Raw genomic sequence first — 27,795 nt, 5'->3', positions numbered from 1 at the left:
CAGTGGAATTTACTGCTAAGCAAGATTCCTGGTTAGGAATAAAAGCGATTTCTTGATGCTTCAGCAGCAAATGAACAGTCAGTATTTTAATTAGTAGCTCGTTAGTACCTTGTAAATTAGCTGGGAATAATAGTCTGATACACCATCCAATGAGGCACTCCCAAATGTACCAGAAAGGCGATTCTCTCCATCCAGCTGTCCCCCCCCATAGGGCATTAAATGGGCAAAGTTCACCCCCACCAGTGGCTCCATTAGAGGCAAGAGAGAAAGATGCTGCTGAAAAGAAACAATGAAACAAAGTAATACATGGGAAATGTGGGATGTGGGGTGCACTTCTGAACTTCTTGGTTCAGTCTTAAGTTTGGTATTTGTAACTGGATCTCAGCATTGTGTTGAGCTTTTACACACATTTAAGCTAGGTATTTTGATCTCAAACTTAACAGATATTCTGGGAAAACCAAAGATTTATTGCATGTTTAAAAATGGGCATAATTGGTGCCCTTTAAGTTTGTTGTGTAAGTTGCTGTGGTTGAGTAAGTTGTTGTACAGAGGATTGTCGTGTAAGAAAGAATTGTTACCTTTGAAGTTCTGGTCAGAGAAATAAGGAAGTCTGCGAGAAGTGAATTTGTGAAGTTTGAAACAGCAACAGGAGCAATGATCACAAGCTAGTGCCTTCAATATTCAATAATACCAGCTTCAGTAACTTCTATTCAGAGATCAGACTGACAGGATTGTTCAAGTCTTCAAAGTTCACACCTCCAAGAATACAGTTTTTTGTGTATTTTAGAAAGGATCTTTATGGTGTAACAAGAGTTTTAATTCACAGTATTTTGTGTTCAAGGTTGCTGAAAAAGATATTCAGATATTCACGTCTGTATGTTTTAGACCCCCTGTATTTACTCTACATAATGTAAATTAAAGAACCTTTGTCTCTATCAGGATTCTGCTTTTCTGAGTGTTACAGAAAAGACCTTTACGTTGTCATGAAGCTAGTTAAAGATGCCTGCATCAACCTATTGGCAAGAAGAAGCATAAATATACCACTTTATCTAACCTCTTATCAGAGCTTTGACAAAAGGTATTCAAACTTGTTCATGTTCATCATTCATTGATATACATTTCATTCAATGGCAGAAAAAAAATGCTAACCACAGAAAGGCTTACATTTTTAACGGTGCAGGGTGCAATCTCAGGGTGGCCACATCCATGCCCTGGCACCGAAAACATGCACTGCTCATGAGACAGTGATCATGACCTTCTAGAGGCAGGCAATCTAGATGTGGCTGCCTGATTAGGAAACTATAGTCACATTTGCCATGTTTGGCTTATATACCCCTAAGTGGGGGAGAGGTTGCACATTGTCAATTTAATATAAATTTCATTGGCTTTTTCATATAATTCAGAGTAATTAAATTCCTAAGAGGAATACCCCAATCTGTTGGTTAATATAACTTGAAGTGACCCACTAATAGGGAACATGCATTTCGTATGATCACTTATTTTGATAAAAAAATTCTTATTTTTTACAGATTCTGCAATGGGTTCCAAAACCTTTGCATACCCCTTTATGCATGACCTATCAAGAAAGACAACAATAAGGATTTAGCAGTTTACCTGTTTTAATGGAGTTATCATTGGATCAGTAGAGGAATACACTGCTTGACTCTCATCCTCTTCTTTCTTTCTCTTTTTACAGCGGGGGGCAGGTCTGTCTCCACTTTTGGGCGTCCTTTTGTTTCTCTGTTTCTTCTTGTCCTCTGGAATCAATGGTCCTGGAAAATCATGGTGGTTTGAATCTGAGAAAGTCTGTGGGGAAAGAAAAATGACACTGTTAAGAAGAGTCAATTAATACCTGTTCAAATTAAAATGGTGCATTCTCAATCAGTCACCCCAGTGCTGTCCATGGAGTTCTGCCGAAAAAACGCTTTGCTTTCTGTGGATCCCTCTTCCTCCAATCTCAGGCTGTCTTCAGACCTCTGGTGAGGCAGTGCATGAGGTGGAGTCCTCTTATTCTTTAGGAGGTGCTTGAGGAGTTCATTACCACCTTCTTCTTTTGAGCTATTGGCTGGACTTTGGCTTGAAGGATGATGCAACATTATTTCTCTCTCCACCTTGACCATTCCTATTCTTATTTCCATATCTATAGGCTTATGTCCATGGCAATCATTTGCCTCCACCTTCTCCAATTTGATGTTGGATAGGATCCTGTCATGCATTTCTTCATGTCCCATGGCTGACTCTGGCCCCCCACCACAGCTGCCTTCAGAGAGCTGCCGCTCCAATTCAGAGTGTGGTTGGCTGCTCATGGAGCCTGGTGTTGATGATCCAGGTTGGGATGTCTCACAGAACTCATGGTCACCAAAGACCATTGGGTTCCTTGTCGGTGTGGATGATGTGTCTGACACGCAGGGTGTTAATGGAGCAGTCATGTCTGAGTGAGGTGTATGAGGTGTAGATGGAGCTCGCAGCGACTCACAATCTTCATCTTTCTTCTTCTTCTGGTTTCTTTTTTTCTTGCCTTTCTCCTCTGGGATGATGTTAGAGTACAACTGAATAAGGGATGGACCAGGACCTGGAAAGTTTGGAGGTAAGGGTGTAGGCCCTTCCATTGGAAATGGGTGCCCTTGAGGTGGATTTTGAGGCATCATATGCGGCACAGAATATCTTTGAGGTCTAGTTTGTGCCTGGATCAAGTTAGGCCCAAGGACTGCTAGATTCTGAGGAGCAAAACCTGATCCCATTTCCTGAGGAAATGGACCATTTCCCAATAATGGTCTGGGTGGTCCTCCAATGTACCCTTGTTGTGTGCCTTGCTGCTGTGGAAATGTGGGCCCTTGGATCTGTTGCTGCAATCTGGGTGGCTGCATGAAGTCCTGTGGTAGCTCCTGGTTGTAAAAAGGCATCTGGGACAGACCCCTCATGTTACCATCTTGGCAGTTAGAAACTTGCTGTTGTTCTACGCAGTGCTTCACATGCTGCCTCTCCACCTCCTTTATGATCTGCATTCTTTGCCGCTCCTGCTGCTCTCGTAATCTCTCCTTGCGTTCTCGCTCCTGGAAGCCTTCGCTAAATGGGTTGGTATCATCAAAGTTCACATGAGGAGACTCACCACCTGCTTGCACCTGAGTGGGCCTAGCCGCTGCTGGCTGCAGAGGCTGTGGTTGCACCACTTGAGCAGGCATAACTCCTGGCATTCGAGGTCCAGTAGGAACAGGTGCACCAGGGTGCCAGCCCGCTGTGTTGGGCATTTTAGTGACATCTGGTTGATTGGAGTGAAGGCGAATGGGCATCATGGGACCCACCATAGATTGGTTTATGGGGGGACCAACTTGCATCATGCTAGCAGGAGGCTGCATTCCTGGCATAATCGGGGGCTGTAGTGCACCTTGTTGCTGCTGTTTAACCCTGTACTCCTCTATTAGCTCTGCATGTTCCTTCTGCTGTTTTCGAATCTGGAAAAAAACAAACAAACTCAAATTACATTCATCCTATATTGGACTAAAACATTACATTTCCTTGACCTCAAAAAATATCAGAACATTTGAGGTAAACTCTCAATTCATGTTTTTCATAGTACAATACCTTTTCAAATGAAACCAGTGCAAAACAGCATTACAAAGTGTGAAACACTTTAACAAATTTACATTTTGGAAAACATTTTTACCTATCATAAGACATAATTATATAGGAAAAATGATTTTACCAAGGACGAAACAAATTTACATATTTAGAAGAAAATAAAAATGAACAAGATGCAAAACACTTTTACCAGTCCTGAAACAAATTTACAATGACAGATTTTTACCGGAAAGGGATGAAAAGTGTTGTTGTCATTGGTGGTGAGCGTAGTTAATTTGTGTTGTGGAGTACATGTATGTGGAGTGACCGAACATGGACTGCTGTGTAACATTACTGGTAACATATTTTGTAACATATATGCTGGAGGTAAACACTCCGTCAACATTCCATGAAAACGGTCTGGGTTCAGTCGACAGGACGGTTTACGACTCCTGGCTCCACAAGTCTGGGTACACCCGACAGACTTACGTAATCAAGGGAGACTGGAGAGATAAGCCTAGATCTTTAAAGACATTCCTGCCCAATTACACACACACACACACACACACACACACACACACACACACACACACACACACACACACATACTCACTAGGCTGTTCCGACAGAAAGAAAATGAGCTTAGAAATCCTGGACCAGCACAAAACTAAAGTGTTATGCTTTGTAAACTTTGCATCTCATTTCTGAGCTTTTCTTACCTGTGTAACCTCTCTTATAACCTGTATGCCTGTTCCCTTTAGGCCTTTTTAAAGCATAAATAATGTAAGGATATGAAAAATTATGTAGATGTACTTTTAAACCCCCCATGTTTGGTACCGATGGGTTTCTGCTGACATTTTACAACACATGATGCATAGAGCAAGATCATAACTCGCATTGCTTTATTCTTTAATTACCTGTATTAAAATTCCTGTCCGCATGCTTTGGGCGGACACTCAAATTTGCATACGAGCAGCCTCGAGACAAAGGAGGGTTTCGCGCTCAAACTTCCCCTGAAATCATTGGTCAGAATGCTGAACAGGTTGTCACGTGACCCGCAGGTATAACCAGACTTCTCCCCAAACATCTGTGCAGAGTAGTCTGAACAACGAACCCATCAAAACATGGCCCCTTGGAGGGCCACTCGGCTTTCTAAGCCGCATGGACTTTTCCCGCCACGCTTTCTTATTTTCCGGCAAAGTAAATTCAGTTTAAAGTTTGCGATCGTGTTCGTCCGAACTGCATTACAAACTCCACGCATCATGAAGGACATCAAAAGGAGTTTTCATCACGACGGAAGAGAGACTCGCATAAAAAGAGAGACCTCCAGACATGAAAGTCCAGGTATTTTTAGTTATGCGATTAAGCTGTGCCTCTTTTATCAAAAAAGGTGTTTTTGTTTTTATAATCTTGGTGATCCTTAATGGTGCGTGTGGAACTGAAAGTTTTGTCACTCTTTTATCTGAAATCTCTATTTCCTCGCTTTACTATCTCTCTTTGTTGTTACACGTTCTACAGACCCGACATCTCCACGTGTTTTACCTTTGTTCTATGTTTAATGTTATGTTCATGCGTTTGTTCGTTATCTGTCTGACTAGTCAATAAATCCTATTATAATCAAATGAATTGTATTGTTTGCCTCACGAGAAAATGTCACTGAAATACAGATTCCCCTTCCTAGCTATTATAAGTTGTTTAAAACTTATGAATGATTAATCTACTTCACAAGAAGTAGCAATGAAATTCCCTTTTTCTAAATGAATAGATCATTGCCGTGGCCGCTCGGAAGAGCGGCGGCTCTAGTTATGTTTGTTTGGTCAAGTTAACAATAAATTGATCTAGAATTTTAATGATTAATAATAATTCGTTATTATTGATGATTAATATTCATATTCTGAGAGTCCGCTCGGTCGAGCGGGCAAGATCACATACAATCATATGTTTGTTTGACCAAATTGACTGAAGCTTAAGCCGGAATATTAATAATTAAGAATAAACCGTTATTGTTGATTATTAATATTCATAAAATGAGCTAATTTCTGTTACAGCTACCATGGGTTATTTTGTTTGTTTTAAGGCAAACACATGAGCAGCTTAAAGCGGTTTTGCTTTACATGTGGTCGGTGTTTGGAGTTTCTAAGGGACGCGGACCAGAGGGAAAAACAATGTCTTTAATATTTTATCAAGGGCCACTCGTATGCTGTAATCATGGACATGATGTCAAGTCTACATGGTATAAACATCTGCTTGAGGACTCTTAAAAGTAAACTGAACAAAGCCGGTGTTACGGTTTAACTGGTGTCTGTGTTAACTGGTGACCCTTTCCAGCATGTAAACTATTCACATTTGCAGATTGGCAGATTTGACACTTTTTCACAGCAACAAAACATGCCCATGCCAAATAAATATTCTTATTACCTGGTGTCAGTGTCATTGTAAACATTACTGATTTTAATATTTGTGTGGCAGAACAGTATATAATCAAAATTATATGAAGAAATAATTATAATTTACATGTCATCAACAGGATTTAAACACAAGTCAAAAAGTTCTGATATTTTCCAGTGTGTGGTACATTTCACGTCACTTCCGATGTGTGGTACAGTACTTCTGTAAAGAATCTGTCATTGTAAATTTGTTTTGGGACTGTAAAAGTGTTTTGTGTCTTTTTTCAAAAACGTAAATTTGTCTTAAGCTTCGTAAAAGTGTTTCACACTTTGTAATGTTGTTTTGCATTTTCCGGCCACCGTACTTTGTTGCATGTTTTCTTTAAGTATGAAATGTATGAATGTGAATTTTTTTTTAGAACTTTAAATTTATAATGCTTGGTGTGAATTGGCTTTAAATCAAATGAAGTGCATTGTTGTCTGTTAAAGGTTAATTATGAAATTATATGTAATGTTAATTTACTTTTTTAATGATGTCACAATGCTTTTTTGGATTATTTTATGTAAACTGAAAACTTTTTTGTAATTCGCTTTGAATGATTGAACCTATGTATGTGCTTTACCTGTTCCAGCTGCTTCTGCACCACTCCCTGCTGTTCTGTCACATGTTTCAGCTGCTCTGCATCCTCTTCAGGAAACTCCCGTCCTGCTTTTTTGGCTGTCCTCTGCTTCGCTGACAAAGCCTTTTTTGACTTTCGATGGGCCCCAATCTGCTCCTCCAAAAACTTTTGCTGCATCTGAAGGAGCTGCTGGGTTTCTCTGAGCCAGTCCTCATACTGAGCCTTCTGTGTGTCATCTTGATGGGGAGACAAGGTGGGGAAACATTTGAGAACAACAGCAATACCTTCATACTCAGAATGTTTACTTTGTAATTAAAAAAGCGACACTAACATGTACTGCATTCAGATATTAACGATTATTAAAAAAAACTTACGGGCAAATCCTGTTCCAAAATTTGGAGGATTGGGTCGTGCTATGTGAGGAGCAAGTTTGCTATCCTAAATGAAAGAATAAACAGCACAAGCTAGTCATTGTGGACTTGGGGCCTCGTAAACAAACTTGATGTTAAAATTTAATAAAAAAAGAACGCTAACAAAAATTGAAGTTTATAAAACCTTGTGTATGTACGCACATCTGCACACAGTTTCAACTTTATAGATCTCAATCTGCATGAGATTTGCATACATGGAGAAATCTGACATACTGTACCACCTTTACACCACTATATTCGAACATATTTAGAGTTATTAGCCCTCCTGTTCAATTTTATATCTCTTGTATTTTTTCCCAATTTCTGTTCATCAGAAAACTTTAAAAAAAAAAAATTCTCAACATAATTTTAATAACTAATTAAAAAAACTTCTAATAACTGTAATATATAAACAATATTCAAATACTTAACTGGGTTAATTAGGCAAGTTATTGTATAACAGTGGTTTGTTCTGTAGACAATTGGGAAAAAAATGGCTTAAGGGTGGTAATAACATTGATCCTAAAATGGTAAAAAAAAAAAATAATGAAAAAGTAAAGCATCTGAATCTTCAGGATTCTGTGTGGGGATTTCCTGATAAGAAGAACAGTCTCACCTGTCCAGGCAACTGCATTGGAGTTATATTTCCATCAGTGTCTGGTAAAGCCTGTCCTGTCTGAGCACTAATTGGGATTTTGAGAAGAAAGGAATAATGGAGAGGACATGAGAACAAATTGTTAAGCAAAGAAATAAATCTAACAATATTTCAGTAAAATATAAAAGGCAATTAAATGTTAATAGAACTTACTTGTTAATAACCATTGGAGACATTCCCATGTTGTTCTGAACCATCATTTTATTTATTCCTTTCAGTGCAACCATCTTTGCCTTCATTATGGGATCAGTGATAGCATCAAAATCTAAATTAAGGTATACAGCGTAAGTAAATTACAGTCTCTTGTGCATGCAACTTTTTATATTGTACTGCACAGCATGACAGATGTTAAATATCAACCCTTGCATATTCTTCCCAGTCATCACGAAAATACTTCCCTTTTATTATGTTAGTGGCTGTATTTGCCCCATTGACTTCCATTTTAATGACATTTTTTGATTGCAAAACCATGACACCAAACAATCATGCATTTGTGATTGTTTGTAGTTTTCCCTGTTGGGAAAGGTAAAATTTGTACTTTGTAATTTTTACTGTTGGTCATCAGTTGCTAACTCTTTAGAAACATTGTGGCTTTTATGTGTAGTTATATTGAGTATAACAGCAAATTGTAGGTGTGTGCACAAATACATTTACTCTTCTTACTATGCTCTGAGAGCTGAGGTGCTCATTTTGATTTTCTCAGACATATCAAGGTATACATTTACACTGCAGCTCTGCACAAGACATTTGGCCATAGGAGAAATGGTCTTGCCCAACTGAGCCTGGTTTCTCTCTAGGTTTTTTAAAAGAGCAGACGGATCTGCTCTTTAGTGTTTAGACCCGTGAATATTAAACCACACTGAGCTGAGCTAAACTAAACTGAACTTAAACTCTGAAAACTGAACAGACACTGTTTTTATTTGCTATACTCTTCTATGTGAAGCTGCTTTGACACAGTCTACTCAAAGCGCTGTAGAAATAAAGGTGAACTGAAATTGAATTGAAGTTTTTTACACTGCAACTGTTGATCAACAGTAAAAATGACAAGCTGTACATTTTCCCAACAGGGAAAGCCACCAACAATAACATAATTTGCAATCTAAAAACTTTACTATAATGAAAGTCAATATGGCTAACATAATGAATGGGTAGTAAACAGTCACTAACATCACTAACAACATCTGTTCCAGTTACTGAACCACACTGTTCCAGTTACTATGACCATTTATGTGAAGCTGCTTTGACACAATCTACATTGTAAAAGCGCTATACAAATAAAGCTGAATTGAATTGAATTGAATCACAAACGGGTAATAAATTTGCCCAGGATGTATTGAGTTTTTTTTTTCTAAGCATTTTCCCAAAATATGTCTCAAAATAAGATTTGTTACCAAAAATCATTCCATTTGTTGAAACATAGAGAAGGTTGTGGCCAAATAAGACTTAAAATCATTCAAGATTAGATGAAAACATTCCCAACAGCACACAAAGTTTAAGCAATAAGTGATTTGATATAATAATGTTAATGTCTTGGAATAATGACAAACACTTTATTCTGTGCTTTTTAGCTTTATATATAGTGAGATATAAGTGTAATTTACAAAAAAAAAAAAAAAAAAAAATATATATATATATATATATATATATATATATATATATATATATATATATATATATATATATATATATATATATATATATACATGTAATTATTTGCAGTTAATGAAACAGTTGGGCAAAACTGCATATTTAGCTATCTGTTAAATCCCACATTTATAGTGAAGATCTACGTTTTAACAAAAAAAGGAAATTGAGATGAGTATCTTTTTAGTCCCTGGCCAGCTGTTTGCCACATATAAATATAGAAAGGCCTTATCTTGAGCTATCATGGAAGAACAAAATTCTATATTTGTATATTAGCTACCACTTACCTATGTTGGGGAAAAATGAGTCGCTGGAACGCTGTCTTATCATAGCTTGCATTTGCTTCTGCTGCTGCTGCTCTTGTCTCTCCTGATCCAGGAGGTCTTGAAGAAGGAGTGGTTGCTCCTCCAGAAGCAGTGGTCTGTTTTGATGGCCTTGCTGTGATAAGACTGCCTGTTGAGTAAGAATGCTGTTTTGTTCCCCTGAGAGTACAGCATCCTTTTGATCAATACCAAAAATATGGCTTTGTTGCTGTTCCTGAATGGAGCTTGAGACTTCTAATGCACTTTCATCATGAGAAGACACCAGTGACTGGTCAATATTGAGGCCAGTATCAATTCCCTGAACTGAGAAGTTTTCTTGCCCCAGCATAGTGTTACTGAGAGACATTGCAGTTTCCTGATTTGAAAGGTTGTTTTGTTCTGTTGACTTTCCACATTGTTCTTGCTTCAGTTCTTTACCTTCTGGTGGTACACTGACCAGCATGCTTGAAAGCACTGGAGTAGTATCGGGATGAACTTGTAAACTGGATTCAACATCTCTTTCAAAGCTAGCCTGATTATTGGCAGCGCTATCACTTATCTGATTGCTACAAGAAGAGTCTTGGGACAAGCAATCTTTAAATCCATTTTTGTTATCATCCTCTTTTTTCAAGGAAACCAACACCTGATCCTGAGGAATTTCTTGATTGGTGTCATCTTGAGACAGAGCAGTTTTGTCTACTGCTTCCGTCACTGCCGATGTAGAACATGATGCTGAGGATGTGGCATTAAAACTTTCAGTCTTTTTCTCAGCTTTTTTCTCAGATATCTCAGTGTTGTCTTCCATAGTATCACTGAGATCCAGGTCCTCACTAAGATCTAAATCAGCATCTGTATAGGCGATAATATCAAATTTCCCAGATTTTAAGAAGTCATCAAGATGCAAGTCATTTGTTTCAAGATCCAAGTCCTTTCCATCGTCTGGGTCAAGATTTAGGTTCTCTAAGTCAGCATCAACAAGGTCCTTCACTTCAACATCTTCAAGTTCTTTCACAGCAGATTCAACAGTATCGATTTTCTCCTCAGGTACTTCATTTGTGGGTAAAGGGACCTCATCATTTTGTACAGCTGAAACAGCAGCAATATCTGTGTGTAAGGGAGAACTGAGAGTCTCATTGGAAGCAGGTTGACTTATAGATCTTGTCAAGGGGATTTGTGTATGTCCAGCTCTCAGTGAAATATTGGGCTGTTGTAAATTCCCTAAGCTCAGAGATGTCTGCATCTGTGTAAAAGCTACCTGAGGCTGGTTTAATGGTGTGTCCACTGCTTTTGTAATCTGATTGAAGGGGAATACCAGTTCTTGGCCACTCAAGAAACCTGGGGCACGTTGCTGTAAGGGTGATTCCATTCGATTACCCTGCATACCAGGAGGTCCAAAGGAAAGACGAAGTCTGCTATCTGGTGTTCTGTGTCTCAGTTCAATAAAAGGCTGTCCCATGATGTTATGCTGTTGAACATGCATACCACGAGGAGGCATATGTGGGGTTCCTAAAGGGCTGCCCTCTATTGACTTTCCTAGATCCATAGACATGGATCTTCTCATTTGTGGATGAGCTTCAATTGAGTCCTGCATTTGATGAGGTCTTATAGCTCCTAAAGGACCTTGGATGCCAGGAGTCAAAGGCATCCTAAAATCAACAAAACAACATTACAATTTTTGCATTATTTGGAAAACAAACATTTTCTATAACATTTACATTTTTTGTAGTGTGTGAATTCCCCTACCTAGCACCAAGCTGCCTTGTATTTGAGTCAGCATCCCCAGGAAACTGTGGTCTGGGTAACTGGCCTTCAGGAAACTGTCCTTGTCTATCTCTTGTCGCATAGAATCTCTGAGGTGCTCTTACAGCTCCTGGGCCAGGATATGGTGGTGGTGGGTGATTAAAAATTTCACTTTGTTGGCCTGTAGACTCCAGATTCCAGTGTTGAGGAGTTGCTGGAGACATGGTTAGAGTATGATCTTGCACAACCTTGTCTTGACGTATGGCACTTTTCTGCTGTTGCTGCTTAAGAATCAGCTCTCGAATACGTTGACGCTGTAAACAAAATATTATTAAAATATTATTAAAATATATTAAAATATCTGGTGTTGTACAAATTATATATTGTAAGTGATACATTGCTGTATCATAAGATGAAAAAAATTCTCTGAAAAAAATAACCATTTAAAATATAGTAGTAACAAAATAAACACCTGTCTCAGTCTTTCCTCAGCTTCGGCAAGAGGTATTGTTTGTGTTCCACTGCCAGGTTGCCCCATGGTGTGGGAACTGATAATTTGTACTAAACTTTGTTGGTCTTTATTTTCTCCACACTGACCAAGCATAGCGTTCTGCTCAAATGGATCATGAATAGGAGTCTGATTAGGTCGATTTGATAGTGGCTGAGATCCTGAATCATCTGTCATGCTCAGATGTTTAAGGGTCTGAGGTCCATGTTTTGTTGGACTGGAAAAAGATTCTTGCATCAAAACTTGTGGAGGAGAGAATGGATCCTGACTGGACAAGGGCCCAGATACCAATACCTGTCCTACAACTCCGTGATGAGGTGTTCGTGGGATATGTGAACATGAATCATTTCGTAATGACTGGGACCTTCCTATTGACTGTATATGAAGATCAGGGCCCACACAGCGTGGCAGTCCAGGAGGTTGACTAAAAGGATCTGGGGTCCTTTGGTTACTTGGAGACTTAGGAAATGGGTCTACTATTCCTGACCGTGGGGTGTTAGGGTGTTGTGTGTAAGGGTCCATTGATATAGGGGACATTATACGGTTATGAGTCTGCTGCTGAGACTGCTGAGAGGGTTGATTCATCATAGCTGGATGCCGAGATGCAGATTGCTGAGAATAGGGTTCAGGATCATGAGGTCTAGGTGTGCCTGGCATTCTAGCATATGGATTAGAAAATGGAGACTGGGCAAAAGGGTCACTTGAAGGTCTTGGAGTCCCAGGTTGCTGTACATATGGATCACACTGCGAATAGTCTGGCCGAGGGGTAGAAGGTGCTCGAGCATAGGAGTTACATGATGGTTGTCGTGTCATTGGCCCAGGCTGAGAAAACGGGAGACTCTGAGGCTGTCGTGAAATCCTTTGATTTGCAAAGCCGTCACTTACCACAGGCCGTGGAGTGAGAGGAGGCTGTGCATAAGGGTCATTTTGCTGATTGTGGGAAAATCCCTCATTGGAACGAGAGGACATCATTGGTCTTTCAAAGGCATCTGCACTTACTCTTCGTGCATGCATACCTACATATTGTTCCTGAGCCTGAGGGGGTGGCATAGGGGTTTTAAACACCTGTATAGACCCTGATTCATTGCTGCCTGGGATAGGAGTAAGTAAAGGACGAGCATAAGGATCAGAGAGTATCATCCTGCCCTGAGGCATCCTCTGGTAGGCTTCCTTTCTCACAGACATCCTTGAGAATGAATCATGATTTGGGGAGCCAATAACATGCCTTCCATCCAAAGTCTGACTTGGTCTGGGAGGGCACATAGGTTTGAGAAATGGGTCTGTAGTTCCTGCTGGCCTTGGGGTGTCTGGTGGCTTGGCATAGGGGTCATTACATATGGCTGTTGGAGAACCAATTGGCTCTGGAAGACCCTTGGGAGATTTCCCTGATTCTGAGTTACGACGAGGAGTTCCCTGTGAACTAGGTGGTGGTCTGGGTGTCCCTACCATTTTTGTATAGGGATCCCAGGGTGAGGATGGCCTAGAGCCAGAGGAGTTTGGGGAAAACATCTGAGGGGATTGTGGCTGAGATCCAGAAGACTGGGGCGGAGGATGAGGCCGCAAAAATATGTCATCAGGGGAGCATGATGTACCAAGAAGCTGTGACTTTGAAACCCCATTCTTTGAACTGGGCTGGTTAGGAGACATGTCTCCACTGTTAGAATGAACAGAGCCAGGACTCTTTAGGTTACCAGAAGAGTCATGATCAGATTGGCTTCCTGGGACTTGTTGCTGTTGCCGTTGTTCATTCTTCACCTGCTCAAGTTTCTGTGTAGCTTCAATTTTTGCTTGCTGCTTACTTTTCTGTCTCATTTGCTGGAACAATAAATTGATATAAAAATATATAATTTAATGATTAAACAGCAGGTAAATGTACAATGTGCAATTTGTCTAAAACTATATATATATATATATATATATATATATATATATATATATATATATATATATATATATATATATATATATATATATATATATATCACATTTAGAAAATACAATAGAAGAGTAATTATTAAAAATATCAAAATGTCTTCATATAAAACAACAAAAAAATGTACATTTTTGTGTCAGTTGATAAGTTTACTTACACGTATTCTGTCAAATATTTCAAATTCTTTTCTGCCCTATAGTCAACAAATATGATTTAGTGGAATTTATTCTAAAGGCTGCTTTTGCAAAATATATCAACAATTAAAAACAGCAAACATCTAAATGCAGTTGTGACACATTTGTCATTTAGCCCATTTGCAAACAAATAACTATTGTAGACTTACTTGTCTAAACTTCCATTCTTGTTCATGCTCTGACTCCTTGTGCTTCAATGGATCTTTGAACAGTAATTCCGGGTCCAGAGGTGGAATAGCAGGATCAAACACTTCTAAAGGCTGCTGAGGCTGGGGTGGTTGCCGCTTAATAGGCTCATTGGATATTTGGACTTTGTTAATGCGCAGGGCTGCCCTGTTATCTCTGGCCTTTTGCTGTGAATGGTAGAGTGGTCATGCAGTTTATATCAAAGAACGATCATGAACATTCAAAGGTTGTTTAAATCTGTTAAAATTGCATGCTATTTAGACTAATTGTCTGAAAGCTTTTTTAAGTGAATTCCCTTCATGTCAAGGTAATGTTCCCTTTAATCATATCTTTTGAAATGTGTTTATCTCACAGAAATTAATTGAGCTCCTTGAGCTCAATTTATTCCTTTGACTTTGAGCAACATTAAAGAGGAAGACTCAAGAAATAAATGCCATGCTGATTTACGTTGTTTAGTGGTGGTGTGATGCAGGTATAGAAGGTTGATGAGCTGGCACACTGTTGTTTAAAACACAATATTAACTGTGACCTGCACCTGACTGCTCTTTCCAGAAACTTCTACCTGTATTTTTAACTACATAAAACATCGAAGAAAGACTGTGCTTCCAAGATAAATCATATTATGACAGGATGTATTGTTTGACATTTATTACATAGGTGAACTTACCACATATGGAGCCCGGTCCTGTGAACTTGCTTTTCTCCATAGTTTTGCAATTTGCTTTACTCTTGTTGACCAGTCTATTAAGTCATAACAAAAATAAAAACAATATGTCAATTAAAAGAATAACAATAAGAGTTATTAAGAACGTTTAACTTTTACGTTAAACAGTCAAGTTAAAATCATGTCTGATTGCATGCTAATTATAGTACAAAGGGTTGTTAACAATGCATGCAGTTCATGCTGATTTTAACATTGATTTACAAAGCTGCATATGACAGATCACTTTAAAGAAACTTAGCGGACCTGGGTATTCTTCTTTGAGGTTTGGAAAATTGACATTAGTGTACAAAACTGGTGCAACAGTGGCAAGTTCTCCAAGAGTTTCCTCTTTCTCCCACTTCAAAGTGCTTTTCTGTGCGGTAGACATGGAGTCTCCTTCCATTTCCGAAACAGCAGCTGGAGCAGAGGAAGAAGCTGACCCTGTAGCAGACCATGGTCCAGCAGTCTCCTGCGACATTAGATTGAACTTCCTGTCCCTGCACAGTACGTATAATAAATGTCATCCAGAAATACAAATTTTTCTTGAGTGGGCAATAAAATATTTAACTACTAAAACGAAATGACCAAGACACATGTAACATTTTTATTTGCTTTTATAAACACTGCAGTTTATATATGTATAGGTGTACAGTGCTCGGCACATATATGTGCACCCCTCAAAAATCTTTTGAATACATAATTTCAATAGGAAGCTATACAATATTATATTTCTGCATATACATTAGATGAGTCAGTACTGAAGAAAAATCTGAAGCTTATATAACAAAACAACTTAAATAACTTAGAATGGTCCAAAAACTAGTACACTCATATTTATGTTATAGAAAAATCTTAAATACAAATTTAAAAAAGAGGAAATTCATGAAAAGCAAAAAAAAAAAAAAAAAAAAGTGAAAAATGTTGTTGAAATTTTGTGAATTGTTATTTATTCTTGCAAAATTTAGCTTAAATTTAATTTGATTACCTTTCATATTTCGAAATATGTTTGGAGACAAAAATATTATTTTAATAAATATATCTGTTTAATAAATCTGTTTTGTTTAAATGCACCAAAATGCATTGCCTACATTGACTGAGAAATGGATAAAAATATTCAATTTCAAATTGGGATGTACTTAATTATGCTGCACTGTAAAAAATGCAGGGTTCCACACAATTCATTCATGTAGTCCCAACACAAATTGATTAAGTTAACTTGGTACTTTTAACAAATTTATGTGGATTGAACATAAAAAATTAAGTTGTCCCAATGAACTCTCAAGAATTGTGTGGTTTTAGCTCATTTTAAATAAGTAGTTTGACCGAGTAAAAAATATATTTCTTGGGTGTGAGAAATGTGGATATGTCAAAGAAAATATACTAATGACTTACCTAAGATTGTCTGAGAAAGGTATACGCTGCATTGGGGGAATATTTTGGGCCATTTCTGGTCCTGCTCCCGGACCTATGCGAGCCTGTGAAAACTGCTGTTTGGATTCCATTAAACCATTCATCACTGGCATTCGTGAAGACAATCCTGCATAAAAAAACATACCAATACACAGGGCATAAAACAATCACTTATGAAGATTTATCAACAAAGTAGAATAAAAAACCTCAGGAAACCCTCACTTTGTAAAAATATACAAAAACATGCTCATAGAAATGTTACTGACAGAGCTTGTATAAAGAACATTCTCATCACCGCCATCACCACAAAATTTCCCCTCCGCATTCTTGAATTCCCCTATCTGTAATGTTCAATCAAAAAGTCCCATTGATTTAGTCAGTAGCTATGTTTCCATCTAAAGATGCAAATTAAATGTATGCGCATAACTGGAATATCGCATATAAGACATGCGAATAAAGCAGGGTTTCCATCGAAGTAGTCAAAGAAAACAAAACCGTCACTTCCAGATTAACTGGCGCCAAATATCAATAACAGTAAAAATGGAATTTGATGCGGTAGGGGAAGCTTTGTGAATTTTTTCTTTATTTAATAAGTTACTTCAGAAAGCAGTATGCTGACGCGCAATGAATGCATGGTGGCATTTGAAGAGGTCAGACGTGGAGTACAGACGCTCTTGATAATTCTGGAGGTAATTAATAATATAGCAATACTAATACTGAAATTTTAGAATGAACAAAACAAGATTTCAGATGTTTTACAGTTGGCTCAACCTGCTGGTTTATTCATTCACACACATTTTTCCCATCACATGATCACTTAAAACAAAATCACATTACTTTAATGCACTTACTGAAATTTGTTTGTTAAAAGTGTTTCCATCATAGGTTATGTGCATCCTTTTTTATTAAATGAAAAGTTTATTCTACTCAGTTATACGCATAGGTTTTTATGCGCAATTTCAAAATGCGTGGTGTTGCCATCAACCTTTTTTTATGCGCACATCCAAAATACACATAAGAATAGGTGGATGGAAACGTAGCTAGTGTCATCTATGGTGCATTTTCCCTACAGAAGGATATCTTTCTGAGACTGTGTATTTTAGTATGATGAATTTTTGTAAAAATTAAGAAGCTACTTCTTTTCTCATTACTATAGTATTGCAGTCCATTGTGTTTTTGGTAATAACTAGAAAATTAAATTCTTCCAGCAATAAATTGTCACCTTAGAATTATAAGGTTCTATCTGACATTTTAGTCAAAATTGAGTTATTGACATTTTCCTATTGAATATTAAGTAAACGTATTTACAATATGAGATTTTTTTTATACATTGTTTACATTTCAAGTCTTTAAAAAAAAAAAACAAATGTTACACACATACTGTATGCTACATGGAATGCAAAAACTTTGAAGCTTATTATCTCAAAATCATTCAGAACGCAGATAGAACCTTATAATTCCAAGGTGATTAAATATTTTCCTATCAAGAACCTCAACTCTAGAACTTAACTAGGATCTCTTTGGATCTAACATCTACAATGCTGTACAATGACTTGCATCCAATGACATTCATGTTGAACTGAACTTAATTATAATTAAAATAACTAGATCAGGCCAGCATTCAGCTGAACTAAATATGTTTGACATTATGAACTAGATTCATATTGATGAAACTTCATACCCGATAATTTTTTATTATTATTGCATGTTCACCCTTGTAAAGCTACTTTGACACAATCTGCATTATATTAAAGATCTATAGAAATACAGGACTTGATAGGTAAATCCTGTATGTTGTTTAGTCGTAGGAATAAAGTCTTGTGCAAAAGTTATGCACAATGGGATTTGAGAGTTTCAAAGTCGTCATCTTATTGAGTGTGTCACACTATTCTACAGTTTGTAAAGAAATAAAGCCACCATGATGATGAACCTCCTCCTAGAAGAAGGTTGTAAACAACTGTAGCAATGAGCACTTACAGTATCAGGATTAATCAAATGCTTTATTTCCAGAAGTCCACAGCAGCTGAACACTACATTCCTGAATAAACTGATTTTATTGATTGTAAGCAAATATGATTGGGATAGTGCACCCAAAATCTTTGCTCACCATTTCAAACCTTTATTAGTTTTAGTTATGAGTAAATAGAAAGTACATTTGATTTTGGGGTAACCTATTCTTTTACTAGAGACATCAACTTTAATATGGAGACATTCAACATTCATTTGCATGTCTCTAAACATGCTGCTAACAAAGATAGATGTAGATGTTCTCTTTTGCATTTTTAGCCAATCAAAATCACAGTGAAGTCCAGCCCTTATGCCCGAAGTCTCAAGGTTTGTCTACGCAAGATTACACATAATCTACTGAGAAACTATGCTGCCAACTTTGCAAAGCTATACCACTGAAAATTATTTATCATTTCGCTCCAACAAACCTGAGTTGGCCTGGGAGGGATGGAAACCAGGGCCTGAGGGACCATGTAAGGTTTGAGCTCCGTGGATCTGTTGAATCATGTGAGCAGGTTGGCTAGTACTGGGGCTCAGGACAGCTGTGAAGAGATCTTCCACATCCTTCCCACCAAGCTCTGCAAGAAAACACATTAACTACTTACAACATATCAACTGAATGTTTATTGGCAGGTGATGCTTTGAGTTTATAACCTACCTGGTATTTTGTAGAGTCTGCTGAGTATTGATTCTGCATGGCAAAGAAATACATTGTTTACATTAAGATGTTCCACAAACAAGTAAAACTAGTCAACAAGGAAGGTTTTTGTTCTATACAGACCATCAGTGACCATCTTGTCCAGTTCAGGGCTCAGGATGCCATCGAGTGGCTCCTCAGGTACCAGACGTGGGTGAGTTCGACCCAGATGAGCTTGAGATGAGACAGATTCATCTTCTGCTAAAGGAGCAATGTCCAGTCCTGTACAAAGACATAGAAACAAAAGCATACACATAATGTCATGTTCTTAAATACTAATAAAATTAAGCACTGGTCCAGGATGTCCTGAAATTGGCTTTGTCATTTTAGACTCGAAGGAAAAAAGAATCAGTGAAGAGTTAATAAAATGAACACAATAAGATATCATGGAATTTTTTTTATCTGAGTAAGATATTTTACATAAAATATGCTTGCACATACTGTAGATCAAAAGAGAGAAAAATGCAAAAAAGTATGATTTAATAGATGGTTTTTAATATTGTGTTACCTGGATGATCGAACCCTTTTTTGTTTATTTTTTGGCAGGTTGCTGGCTGCATAGCCACTTGGGTGGAGCTCACCTCCAATGAGAGGGAGCTTAAGCTCCTCCTCCTTTAAGCTGTTTTAATACTTACACCTAGCCCACCCCCACCCCCAACCCCCCAGTGACATCACTAGTAACAGAAGAAGTGCTGCAAGCTCCTCCTTGCTGGAGCTCAGCTCTGACCATGTGGCTCTGCACTGAGTTACACTTGGCTTTTTAACTGAGTGAAAGTTGTTCACAAGTCCCTTATTAGTTCAGACGTCAAACTGCCTGATGTCCTGCACATATTTGTTTTCCAGTATCTTTTGAATATTTGAGTTTGTATACATAAACATATTTTAAAAAAAATATCTTACTCAAGACAGTACACTGTAAAAAGTGATTAGTTACTTAAAGCGAGTAAACTTATGCTAATTGTACTCATTTTTAAAAAAATATAAAAGTGAACTAATATCTTTTTTCCAATACATATATATATATATATATATATATATATATATATATATATATATATATATATATATATATATATATATATAAAAATAAATATATATATATATATATATATATATATATATATATATATATATATATATATATATATATATATATATATATATATATATATACTTTTTTTAGCTTTTCTGTATCTAGCAAAATAACAGTTACTAAAATAAATCTGCTTCTCCAGACTCCAGTAGTGTGTCTTCTAAATTCAATACAGGCTATAAGTGTAGATTTATAGACTTAATGATCCACCAAAGACGTAATATTGTGATTATTACAGTAATTATTTGAAAACAAATGTGCTAAAATAGTCTGACACTGTAAAAAGGAATTATTTGACTTTAAAAAAGTGAGTACAATTAGCATAATTATAAAAATTAAGTCAACTTTACAGTTCCAAGTTACATCAGGTTTACACACATTATTTTTGTAAAGTCAACTTGTTGCCTTCAAGGCAATTGGTTTACTCGCTTTAAGTAACTAAACACTTTTTATAGTGTACAAAATATAAAATAACATACATTTTGTATGATCTATCGCAGCACTTCTCAACCACGTTTCTAGGGGACCACCGGCTCTGCACATTTCCATAGCTGCATCCCAAATGGCACACTATACACTATGCACTTATGCACTATGTACTTATGCACTTACACACTCAACAGCTTAGTATATGCAAACACACACAAAAAAATATTTACTTATTTAAAATAAGCTGAATCAACACCATTCTTGATATTTAATTGGGACAACTTAACTTTTGATGCTCAATTCACATAAATTTGTTAAAAGTGTTAAGTTAACTTAATCAATTTGTGTTGAGACAACATGGATGAATTGTGTGGAACCCTGCATTTTTACAGCAAATGTAGTGTCGTCCCAAATAGAACACTAATGTTTTCCTTTTACTAAGTAGAAATTCAAACCGTTCCCCAGATGAAGTTTGACAGTTGTCATATTAGTAAAAGAAATGACAGAACTACCAAATAATACCTGTTATAAGTATAACCGCATTCGCCATCGGGAGGCGATAATCACTCTTGTAGTATAGTCACTCTCATATAGGAGTATTTTGCTTTTACAATACAAACTAAATAAAGTTATCCAACATGTGCACCCGATAGCTCCGCCTCTTCTGCTGCCTGAGCAAAGCTGCGACTGTTGAGTGCGTGAAAGTGTCTATCCTTCCATCCTTCATTTTACCGGATGAATAAATGCATCATCCCAATAATTAAAGTTCACTTATTATTTTTTGAGTTTTCAGTGTGAACGCACTACTTACACTATTTATACTACAAAATGGCATAGAATACGGCATAAGTATGCAATTAAGGATGCACCTCATGTCTCCTTAACCAAGCACACCTTATTCAAATCATCTGCTCATTAGCAGAGACTAAAAGACCTGTAATGGGAGTGAAAGATAAAGGAGACATTCAAAACATGCAGTGTTGGTGGTCGTCCAGGAACGTGGTTGAGAAACTCTGACCTATAGTATTTTGTTAAAATTATTAAAATTACCTCAAATTCTTGAAGGGTTCACAGATCATTCACAAAATATATTACAGCAAATAATTTAACTGGAGATACTACTGGGGGCTGAGAAGTCTAAAGGGATCTTCCAAGGCCGTGATACATTCTTTTACAGCTTTGGTGATTGCTTGTTTGTTCCTTTTCATCAGACCAAGGGCTCAGTAGATCACATTGGAAATGCCTTTTGAACACCTGATTTCTGTGCTGGTGTAAAGGTAAAGTCCTTGATCATGCCTGTTAGTTCAGCACTGCACCGCTAAAGTATTTCCGAATATTCAATTGAGGGGTGGATTGGTAAAAATTTCCCCTCGTGCAGATTGAATTTATCAAACCTTACTTTGCTCACAGCTACATTACTATTAAGCATACTAAACACAACATAATTTATAAGAAGACAGTTTTTGTTTTGTTTTTCTTAAAGAAAATGCTGTAATTTAAAGGGTATACTGAAGTTACAGCATTGCCTGCTTTATTTATTTTTTCATGCTGGTGCCTTTGCAGGTTAAGGCCTGTCAAGATAGATATAAAAATAAAAAATGTAATTAAAATGGCAGCAGGTTGTGGAAAATTTCTGTCTTGAGCGATTCATTGACTCATTAGTTCTAATGATTCATTCAAAACAGTCAATTTATTTACAAATTTGTCATGTGCCTTTTAAAGTGCCATGCACATAAGTGCTGCTTTTTTGACATCAAGTCATCAGTTTTAGTCCCAAAAGCAGTAGACTAATCAGAAGAAATTGGAGGCCGGGTAGCATTGGAGATTTCTGTTAACAGACACTAACAGTGGCTGTATCCGGACACTCTTATGTTATGCTTTACTTTTTTAAAACCATTTTTTTAGATGCAAAGATGCCTTCTGTATGAATGTCTCCTTACTCTAAAAAGCAAATCTTTCTTCTCCAGCTCTGTCTGGAACTATTTTTGAATATGGAAGTAATCAAATTAAAAAACAGTGTGATTAAAATGCACTGCAGTTAAAGTAAAACATTTTTTGTTGTTGTTGCTGCTGTATAAACTCAATTAATTTGAATGATGCTGATGAAATGGGAAAAATCACCCTTTTAATAGTTGGATGCTACAGAATTTCATTATTTCACAATAATTCACAATAACTCAATAGTTTTTTATATATATCATTCGTTCATTAGTTTTCTTTTCGGCTTAATCTGGGGTATATATATATATATATATATATATATATATATATATATATATATATATATATATATATTTAAAACACAGTTAAAAGGAGAAGTTTACATACATTGTATAAAAAGACACATAAACTTAATAGCAGAATAATGAGAGAGAGTTTTTTTGAGAAATTGTTATAACTTTTCTTGAAAGTCAGGTTTACATACATTAAGATTATTATGCCTTGAAAAAGCTCAGATGATGGTGTCAAGGTTTTGGTAGTTTCTGATTGGCTAATTGGCAATATTTGAGTTATTTGGAGGCACAACTGTAGAATAATATTTAAGAAAAACCTCAAACACACCACTTCCTTGTGTGACAACATGATAAAATCTACAAGCCAGAATCAACAAAAAAAGCCAGATTACCTTTTGCAAAATTACACTGGGAAAAAGAATATTTTTTGGAGACATGTCATGGGTCTGGTGGAACTAAGATTGATCTGTTTGGCCATAATGACCAGTGTTACATTTGGAGGACAAAGGGGAAAGCTTACAAGCCTAGGAACACCATCCCAACTGTGAAGTATGGGGGCTGCAGCATCATGTTGTGGGGCTGTTTTGCAGCAAGTGGGGCTGGTCCACTTCACAGCATAGATGGCTTGATGAAGAAAGAACATTATGTAGAAATACTAAAGTAACATCTCAAGACATCAGCCAGGAAATTAAAACTTGGCCACAAATGGGTCTTCCAAACAGACCATGACCCAAAGCATACTGACAAATTAGTTAAAATGTACTAAGAACAACAGAGTGAATGTTTTGGAGTTGCCATCAAAAGCCCTGATCTCAGTCCTATAGAAAGATTGTGGGCAGAGTTGGAAAAGCTTGTGCGAGCAAGACAGCCTACAAATCTGACTCAGTTACATCAATTCTGTCAGGAAAAATGGGCCAAAATTCCTTCAAACTATTGTGAGAAGCTTGGGGAAGGATACCCAAAATATTTGACCAAAGTTATATAGTTTAAAAGCAAAGCTAAAAAAAAATACCAAGGAAATGTATGTAAACCTTTGATTGTGTAGAAATCAATACAAATTCTCAAAATAAAATTCTCTCATTATTCTGGCATTTAGCAAATGTAAATCATTTAGGTAATCCTAAAAGACCTAAAATAGTAAACGCTTAGCATGATTTACTATCAGACATTTTTATATATATATAGCCTCCATATGATGAATTTTAGAGTTAGTCTGGAACTGCATTCTAATGGTTTTCGTCCCACAATGAATGCTTTTCATTCAGATTATTATTAAATGCAGGTTTAGTTTTACACACTAGTAGCTATTGTGCTTGCTGAATCCTAATCTTTTCAAATTATGTTTTTTTTATTATAATTTATCTAATTTTTATTTATTTATAACATTTATTATTTTATATTATTTCAATTGTCACTCAAGCAAGATAAAATGCTTTGTTGAAGCCTTTTGTTTGACACCTGTGGGTTAAGTAATGTAAATGATTCTAAAAGTTATCTGTTCTGAAAACCAAAAATTAAAAATATGTGAAAGAATAGGAGAGATCAATAAATGTAAATAACTAAAAATATGACCATGAGCTCTTACCAAAGGGTGAAGGAGAGTACTCAACTTGGAAAGGGCAAAAATCAACACCTACAAAGACCCAAAACCAAACACAATGAGGGATCAGAATTATGAAGAGAGAAAGAAAGATCCTGCAGATGATGCATGCACAATGCAAAATAAATGAGCTTTAAATAAAAAATGGTAAATAAATTAACTAAATGGAAAGACAATCAACACTATATCTTAAAGGTAATGAAATATTTAGATACTCTACTACTTATTTTTATTCTATTTCAAACAATGTTTATTTTGCAAAAAAGGATATCCTAAAGTTGTATCTATGTAAAAATTACACTGGAAGTGTATTTCTGCAAACACGTTACACAAATAACGGTATATTTCTCAAATTTCTCAAAAAAAAATTTTTTTAATCAACTTCATGAACCAAAAAAAAATCCCACATATGTAATGTTGATTTTGTTGCTGACATGTAATAGTATGGACGACAGTGTTTCTTTTTTGTTAACTGCCCATCTTTGTTTCATTTATAACTTAATTATATTTATTGCAAGTCTTTCCCTGTTTATTATTAGAACTAGAGACATTGGTACTCTGAATTTTAAATTAATTCACTAAATGTTTCAATTGCATCAAAAAGAGTGAACAGCACTTACTAATTTTTTCCAGGAACTAATTGCATGTGCACAATTGTCACATTAGACAGCCCTGTATGAACATTTAATGATAGGTTTACTGTCAATCACATGCCACAAATGGATTCTGGGATTTTAATAACCAAATTTAGTCATATCTAACCTCACTTTTAATTGGAAGTGTAATTAAAAGCTTTATTAAGAAAAAAAGGAAGCCTGTCTGTAGTTTTTACACAAAAAAAATCTGCTTCAAAAAAGATTCTAGATGCCAATGAAGGGACTCATCTTAACAGCAATTGTGCTGTTATTTCTTTTGTTTTGCTACAGTTATAATGGCCTACCGGACTCCTCTGATTGCTTGTCATTGTTATCAGAAAACATTCCCAGCAGTTCTGTGTCTGATTTCAGCTCTTCGGACAGGTCCACTAGAGGCTCCACAGAGTTTTCTGAGAATGCGGATAAAGCAAGAAAATGATTATAAGGTCCTAATGAGTTTATTTAAGAACGTGTTCTAAATTGTGGAGACAGATTTAAAGATATTGTACTTGCAACCCATTTTACTGTCTGCAATAAAACATTTAACTTTTTACAAAAGTAAAAAAAAAAGCAAAATAGATTTAAATGTTATGTTGACATTAATGGAAATCAATAAATAAATCAGACTGGGAATGAATGTCAAATGAAAAAATGAGACAAAAACAATAAAAAAGAGACAGATTGCATACATATGTGTGTGAGTGGCTGTGCCACAGTAGCTGTGAGATACATACGTGCTGCTGCTTTACTGGACAGAAGTGCAGCTGACACATTGAGCGATAAGTCTGAAAAAGGCTTCATCTGATTGGCTAGAAGCTGTTTTCTGTCTCGCTCATCCTCTAACAGCCGTGTGGTTTGCTGTCTGTTCTGTTTGCTCTTGTCCAGCAGGTCTTTGCCAAAAAAGGCCTCCTGTAAGACAAGATATTGGAATCAGAGAACTAAAGTATTCATTATAGAGCACAGGAAACACCAAGCCAACATCAAAGAACTAGTAGAAACAAAACTGTTTGTGTTGTTGCCTTTACTTGGATGTGTTTGGTTTCTTCTGGGCCAAAAATATGGAAGGCCAGAAAGACAAGTGTTTCTTTTGATTTAAAAAGGAGGTTCATGCTCGAAAACCCTCCAATGTGGCTGAATTACAACAATTCTGCAAAGATGACTCCTCCACAGAACTATAAGAAACTCATTGCAAGTTATTGCAAACGCTTGTTAGCAGTTCTCGCTGCTAAGGATAGCCTAATATTAAGTTCAAACGGCAAACACTTTTTTACACTGGGCTATATAGTTTGTATTATGTTTACTGTAATATTAAGATGCTCCATTTCAAAACTGAATGATGCGTTTACTTGTGTTATCTTTGAGTAGTATTTAAATTTGGTTGATGATCTGAAAATTGTGACAAACATGTAAAAAAATAAAAAACAAATCAGTAATGGGACAAACACATTTATATCCAGTCACAATCCAGTACTGGGAAACACCAATAAACACACACACACACGCACACACGCACGCACACACACACACATACACACACACACACACACACACACACACACACACACACACACACACACACACACACACACGGAAATCTGAGCACCAGGAGGAAACCCACGTGAACATGGGCAGAACATGCAAACTCCACACAAAAATGCCAACTGGCCCACATACATATACACACACAACCCCAGATCAGAAAAAAAGGATTCTCAAATTTAATTTGACTTGTATTTCATTGCAGAAAATATAAACACAAAATGTGTTTCATGTTTTGTCTGGTCAACTTCATTTTATTTATACATCCTTTCTTGTCATTCAGACCTGCAACACATTCCAAAAAAGTTGAGACAGGAGCAGTTTAGGTCTAGTAATCAGGTAAATTGGTTAAATAATGATGTGATTTGAAGCAGCTGATGTCAACATGTGATTGTAATTTTGATTTTGTGCAAAAGCAGCATCCAAGAAAGGTGTAGCCCATTAGGAGCAAGGATCACCAGTTTGCTCAGTTTACTGTATATTCAGGGTGTCCGGGGGTCTTAAAAAAAACTTTAAAATGTCTTAAATTTCTAAAACAAAATTTTAGATCTTTAAAAGTCTTACTATTATTTAAATATTTATAAAATAATTATATTAATTTTGAAATTATTTGCACATTCATTCATTCTTTTTCTTTTCGACTTAGTCCCTTTATTATTCTGGGGTCGTCACAGCGGAATGAACCACCAACTTATTCAGCACGTTTTTACGCAGCGGATGCCCTGCCAGCCGCAACCCATCTCTGGGAAACATCACCACACACTCATTCACACTCATACACTACTGACAATTTAGCCTACCCAATTCACCTGTACTGCATGTCCTTGGACTGTGGGGGAAACCGGAGCACCCGGAGGAAACCCACTCGAATGCAGGAAGAACAATCGACTGACCATGCCGAGGCTTGAACCTTCTTGCTGTGAGGTGACAGCACTACCTACTGTGCCACTGCGTCGCTTTATTTGGACATATTATTTCCAGTTTTACAGGGTTGAAAAACACAATATCTCTAATGTTAAACATTTACACATTGCTCATACTAGATGGCTCTGTCTTTGCCAATTCTGAATCTCTAGCAGCATGACACTGCTCCAATATGGCGTTACACCTACACTGACTGTCATGTTGTGTACGTTTCTTAAATGATATATTTGTTCCTCAAATGTACGTTTCATATTGTCCTGTACCACTCTTAGTAGAGCCTCACATAATGCACAATCTAAGAAGTAGGTTCAAAAAGTGAATACAACATGTGTGTTATATTAGCTGCAATACTGCATTTCCCAACACTGTCATTTCAGTTTAGCTCCC

General features: G+C 36.7%; 2 protein-coding genes across 32 annotated transcripts in view; one reads left to right on the top strand and one right to left on the bottom strand.

Moving 5' to 3' along the window:
* Window positions 1-27,795, top strand: part of LOC147846232 (uncharacterized) — an 849,179-nt gene that overhangs the window by 573,305 nt on the left and 248,079 nt on the right. The gene's annotated exons all lie outside the window — the stretch shown is intronic.
* kmt2cb (lysine (K)-specific methyltransferase 2Cb) overlaps window positions 1-27,795 on the bottom strand; it is a 237,469-nt gene that overhangs the window by 83,562 nt on the left and 126,112 nt on the right. For 7 of the 31 annotated variants that reach the window (XM_087240505.1, XM_087240507.1, XM_087240506.1 and 4 more), the window contains 21 exons: window positions 25,680-25,854; window positions 25,251-25,355; window positions 24,296-24,343; window positions 19,039-19,176; window positions 18,916-18,948; window positions 18,686-18,835; window positions 16,233-16,377; window positions 15,105-15,337; window positions 14,805-14,878; window positions 14,101-14,304; window positions 13,915-13,950; window positions 11,789-13,639; window positions 11,320-11,630; window positions 9,562-11,222; window positions 7,784-7,895; window positions 7,592-7,658; window positions 6,940-7,003; window positions 6,569-6,801; window positions 1,890-3,452; window positions 1,615-1,806; window positions 109-276 (listed from right to left, as the gene is read on the bottom strand). In XM_087240505.1, the coding sequence (XP_087096631.1) occupies window positions 109-276; window positions 1,615-1,806; window positions 1,890-3,452; window positions 6,569-6,801; window positions 6,940-7,003; window positions 7,592-7,658; window positions 7,784-7,895; window positions 9,562-11,222; window positions 11,320-11,630; window positions 11,789-13,639; window positions 13,915-13,950; window positions 14,101-14,304; window positions 14,805-14,878; window positions 15,105-15,337; window positions 16,233-16,377; window positions 18,686-18,835; window positions 18,916-18,948; window positions 19,039-19,176; window positions 24,296-24,343; window positions 25,251-25,355; window positions 25,680-25,854 (7,563 nt within the window). The remainder of the gene's footprint in view (window positions 1-108; window positions 277-1,614; window positions 1,807-1,889; window positions 3,453-6,568; window positions 6,802-6,939; window positions 7,004-7,591; window positions 7,659-7,783; window positions 7,896-9,561; window positions 11,223-11,319; window positions 11,631-11,788; window positions 13,640-13,914; window positions 13,951-14,100; window positions 14,305-14,804; window positions 14,879-15,104; window positions 15,338-16,232; window positions 16,378-18,685; window positions 18,836-18,915; window positions 18,949-19,038; window positions 19,177-24,295; window positions 24,344-25,250; window positions 25,356-25,679; window positions 25,855-27,795) is intronic. The other 24 variants (XM_087240510.1, XM_087240512.1, XM_087240511.1 and 21 more) reach the window with 8 other exon arrangements.

Source organism: Danio rerio, chromosome 2 (assembly GCF_052040795.2).
Source record: "Danio rerio strain M-AB ecotype USA chromosome 2, GRCz13ab, whole genome shotgun sequence".
NCBI lineage: Eukaryota > Metazoa > Chordata > Actinopteri > Cypriniformes > Danionidae > Danio > Danio rerio.
Note: the sequence above shows the minus strand (reverse complement) of the source record. Positions and strands in the feature narration are given on the sequence as shown.